The 5,000-nt window shown below is 35.7% G+C and overlaps 1 protein-coding gene across 4 annotated transcripts in view; it reads left to right on the top strand.

Annotated features, from left to right (window-relative positions):
* LOC113827221 (myogenesis-regulating glycosidase) overlaps positions 1-5,000 on the top strand; it is a 38,619-nt gene that overhangs the window by 32,970 nt on the left and 649 nt on the right. For all 4 annotated transcript variants that reach the window (XM_070123884.1, XM_070123885.1, XM_070123886.1 and 1 more), the window contains 2 exons: positions 186-1,629; positions 2,435-5,000. The exon at positions 2,435-5,000 is cut by the window's right edge and continues 649 nt beyond it. In XM_070123884.1, coding sequence (XP_069979985.1) covers positions 186-1,629; positions 2,435-2,833 — 1,843 coding nt within the window. In that variant the 3' untranslated portion in view covers positions 2,834-5,000. The remainder of the gene's footprint in view (positions 1-185; positions 1,630-2,434) is intronic.

Raw genomic sequence — 5,000 nt, 5'->3', positions numbered from 1 at the left:
ACTTTTATTAATCTATATTTGTTTGCCTTTTTTGAGGACATTGAAGGTTAAAAAAAGATTATTATGAATATAAGAAACTGAATTTGATACATATCTTAGTATTTCTATTTTTGATTGCATGTGATGGGTAATATCAGTGGTTACTGTCTGCAGTAATTTATTATATATATATTTTTTCTCAACAGTGACATGGTATGTCTTGACTGGACTGCACTGGCTCGTGTTCAGCTACGAAAACTGCCATCCGTAGATGATGTGCAGTGTTACTCTGTGTGGTGGGAGGCAGCAAAGGAAGACTTCACCCTTAAAGACTGCCTGAAAGTTGGGGGAGATCAAGGAGCTTGGTGGGGGGGAGGAGAGATGTCAGATGGGGGATATCCTGTCACTAATGCAAATGTCCCGCCCACCCAGATGGTCACAGGCAAATTAGGCAGAGACTCCTGGGGGCAGCTCCTGAGGCGTACATGGCTTTCTGAATTCTCCTCGCTCTTGTCACTTCCAGATAGTTTCAAAGGCCATGTTTCTGTCAATTATGAAAATGATGGCCAGATTTGCTTGGAGTCTCGACCCCAGCCTTCTCTTTCATATAAGTTTCCAGTACTTAAGTATTGGCTGTGTACAGCCCAAAATCTTTCAGCTTTAACTTACCATCTTCACACTGAAGCTCTAGCTCAGAAGAAGACAGATGTACAACCTGTAAAGAATGTTGCTGTGAGGAAACCAGAAGTTAAAGCAGAAAATGTTACAGTGTCAGTAAATGTTTCATCTCCTAAAGATCTACAAATGGAGGAAGCAAAGGCCCGTGTCAAAGCAAGAATAGACCATCCTGTCTGGATTCCATGGATGTCTCCAGATCAACCTCTGCTAACCCAAGATGCTATCCTTCAGTATGTTGATAAGGTTGTCAATCTGACCTATGGATACAAAGGTTATGTTCTCCTTCCTCCATCATGGCAGTCCCAGCCTGGTGACCTGGTATTTGATCCCAAAAGATTTCCAGATCCTGTTGCTATGGCCAGGAAAATAGAAGAAAAAGGTTTTAAGATGGCTTTGACTATTCATCCATTTGTGAGTGTTGATGCTCCAACATTTAATAAAGGGACTCAGGAAGGCCTCTGGATACGCCAACGTAAGTCAGATCTCCCTGCACTCACAAACTACGAGGACACCTATCCATCTGCTGTAACAGACTTTAGCAACCCAAGGGCTAAACACTGGTTCTCTGTGCAACTCAAAAAACTGAAAAGGATGTATAACATTGACCGTTTCCATCTGAAGCCTGCAGATTCCCATGATCTTCCAGCCTACCATGAATATCACATGCCGATTCCTGGTCCAGATGCAATACTGTCACATTTCTTGGACTCTGTAAGTGCAGTATCACCACCCATCAGTACAGAAGGTGCTGTCATGCCACCTGGAGCACCAACATTCCTTACTCTTGGTAACTCCGATGGGTCCTGGGAAGGGCTGGAGACACTTGTTCCGAGGGTGCTAACCCTAGCTATGCTTGGGTTCCCTTTCGTTGATGTGGGAGCAGTCGGTGGCATAGCAAGAGCAGGACACATTCCCAATAGGGAACTTTACATTCGTTGGATGGAAGTAGCAACGTTTCTCCCAGCAATGCAGGTATGGCCATATGTTGACTATTTTGAAAGTTTTCTACAGTTTATATTACATGCATAGCATTTAAAAAGCTGTAAAACATTTTCAGTTATGTTTGCTCCTGGTAGGCGTGATGTAACATTCATTTTCTTTTTTTACAAATAATTTTCGTAATGCAAAGTCTTTTCTAAGGATAAGTGTTTAATGGAGTATCCATTAATTTTTATTACATATATAATGTGCTCAAATTTTCAGTTTTTTGATATTTCCTTTCCTCTCAAAGAACAGCTTTTCCTTCAGTACGTGTCATTTAGAGTAGAGTACATTCTGTATTTACAATTGTATAAAAAATCAAGATGTTCTGAATGTTTGCAGCCTTTTGATGAGCTCATTAAGAATAAATGATGAATGTAAATATTTTGTTTGTTATCTGTGATATATATCAGGGAATATTATTTCTCCTTGCCTTTTCTTTCCCTTTCTGTGGATCCTTAAAGTGGCCTGAAATATATTGGTTTTCTGAACTTCATAGGATGTAAAACACGTAGTTAGTAGCAAGGATGTTTATGTTGAGTGATTTTGTTATTTTTGTTATTACCATTATTATTATTATGATGATGATGATGGTGATAATTATTATTATTGTTATTATTTTTATTATTATTACTGTGGTTATGGGTTATTATTGTATTTTTGGTCTGGTTATTATTGTTGTTATTAATGTTATTATTATTGTCATTATACATATCATTATTAACTTGAATATGTCATTTAGACTGCAAAAACCCATCCATTCACCTTTGAAATAATAATGGTTTTGCCTCAACAGATATGTGTACTGCCGGACAAGTATGGCACAGAAATGGCAGCCCTTGCAGAGAAATACACCAAACTCCGGAAGACAGTTGTCCTGCCACGCCTAAGGAAAAAGATACCTGAGGCTCTAGAAAAGGGAACTCCTCTCATTACCCCCTTGGCTCTGTTTTCTCCAAATGACCCAGTCGCGGCACAGGTTTCAGACGAATGGATCTTAGGAACTGATCTGTTAGTTGCCCCAATCACAAACAGAGGTCAAAGGTCTCGGAACATTTACCTTCCAGCAGGCATTTGGAAGGACGAGATTGATGGGCACTTGCTCCGAGGTGGGCGATGGATCAAAGATTACAAGATTCCCCTCACGAAAATTGCATACTTCACTTTCAAATCCTTGCATAATGATCCAGCGTGAGAGGCTAGACTTTAGTGTAAATAAAGAAAAGTATTAAAAGTGATGACTAAAAATACTAACAATTTTTTTATGTCTTTCCTTTAGGTCAGGAAAGAAACTGTGCATTACTTAGCAATACCAAGCAATAGAAACGATTTCATCCTCTCAGATCAAAAGTTATTACTTCGCAAGTTGTTATTTGCATTTGCTAATAGTTCAGTTATACAATGAGTGTATGGGAAACTTATCAACCTTGTCTGTTGTGATAAACGGTAGTATCTTTTAAGTTGATTTAATTCTGCCATTAAAGTATTATGCCACTTATAATTATATGGTAGAAGCAAGTTAGATACATTCTAATAACTCTAACCAGACACTAATTTATATCTAGGATCTGTTGCTTTACAGATTGAAATTGAAATGTTATACGCAATGTGTGTTCCATTTTTGTATATTAGGTGCTACAACTATTATTCTGAGATTAAAAAGACTTATTGTATATACTTATAGTTCTTAAAATTCATGTATGTAGATTATGGTATTTATACTTACATGAGATACAAATGCAATCATGATTTTCAAAAGTGGAATTCAATGATTTTATGCTAAAGTATGTCAGGGTTGTGATAGTTAACATATGTTGTATGTTATGCATTCTTGTACACTGTAGACAATAGTTGCTACAAATCTGTCTGGAGTGCAGAATTGTTAAAGGTAAAGCTGTAAAAGAGAGTGTGTAAGAGACAAAAGTAAAAGTATTTTTCAGTCTTTCATCCATGTGTAAATGGTTCAATTTGTACCAGGAAATATGGACTGTTGGGGTTGTTTTTCATTTACATATTTGGTGCTGAATTTTTTTTTGAAATTGAAACTGAGAATGCTTAAAGTGTCCTTATATGTATGTGATACATTTGTATAAAAATACAATTAATTTATGTATGTGTGTCAATAGGTTTCCTCGCCTGTATGTATAAATGAGTAATAAAAAAAATATGTGACTATTTATCTGAGCATAGATAAGATTACAAGCATACAGGTACTATTGTACAAGAGGTAGATGAGATACAACTGTAGGGTTGATATTTTTATACTAGTTCAAAATTGAAAGTGTTTGTCCTTGGAAAGGTATACTAGTAAATAAGACAAACAGTGTGTCATTAGATCAGGAAGTATTTTTATGGGTCTTTGCTAAAGAAACTATCAAATAAGTGCTTATCTGATATTTAAATCTCACATTTAATTTCTGCTAAGTAACCTTTATCATTAAGGTTTATTTATGCCTCATTTTTTATCATTTTGTTGTATACTTGCAGTACAACGGAAAAGAGATTTATGAAATTTTTAATACTCAATTTGTTTATTTATTTAATTTTTTTTTTTCCAACCTATCTCCAGATATTTTAGAAAAAAAGTTAAATGCTTTAAAATGAATAAAAGGAATTGCCTTTTACTTTAAGGTTTCTTGCCCTAGATAGGCTACATTCTTGTTGATGGATGACTTATTTAAAAATATTTGTTAAAATATTGACTTTGTCAGGTACTAGTGTGAAATGGTATAATGATTTGAAAGGTATAATTAGAGTAAGAAATCTTGATAGAGATAGTCTGCTTAACCACATACACACACTCATGTACATGTGTGCAAGCACACAACAAGCCCACCCACACACACACAGACACAGACCCCCCCCCCACACACACACTTTCTCACTCACTTCCACACTAACATACAGATATCCATTAATTCATTGTAGTCCTTTTTATATAAACAGGTGTGTGTATATACTGCAAGTGTAAATTTCCCTTGAAAATTTGTATATTATTAAGAATAAGTCCCTTTTTCTGTTTACTGTAAAGTATTGCCCAGTGCCTTGTACTTTATGTAAATCATGCTTCTTTTCTCATTGTATTCTTTTATTTAAGTGCACTACAAAAACTTGCCTGAATTACAATAATATCTTGCCAGGTTCTTGTGCATCAAATTTAGTATAGGTCTTAATGTGCCATCTTGGTTACTCATCTGTTATAGACATTACTATGCAGTGAAATCACTTTGATTAATCAAAGTCTTTGGCTCCCTCAGTCATTTTAATGGAAGCATCAAAGCTACTGTATTTAGTAAATCAATAGTAATGTATTTCATAAAATTGGTTTATGCCAAACTTACCTTTCTAACCAAAACACAGTT

Source organism: Penaeus vannamei, chromosome 7 (genome assembly GCF_042767895.1).
Source record: "Penaeus vannamei isolate JL-2024 chromosome 7, ASM4276789v1, whole genome shotgun sequence".
In the NCBI taxonomy this organism is placed as follows: domain Eukaryota; kingdom Metazoa; phylum Arthropoda; class Malacostraca; order Decapoda; family Penaeidae; genus Penaeus; species Penaeus vannamei.
This window is presented reverse-complemented; position numbering and strand designations above follow the sequence as displayed.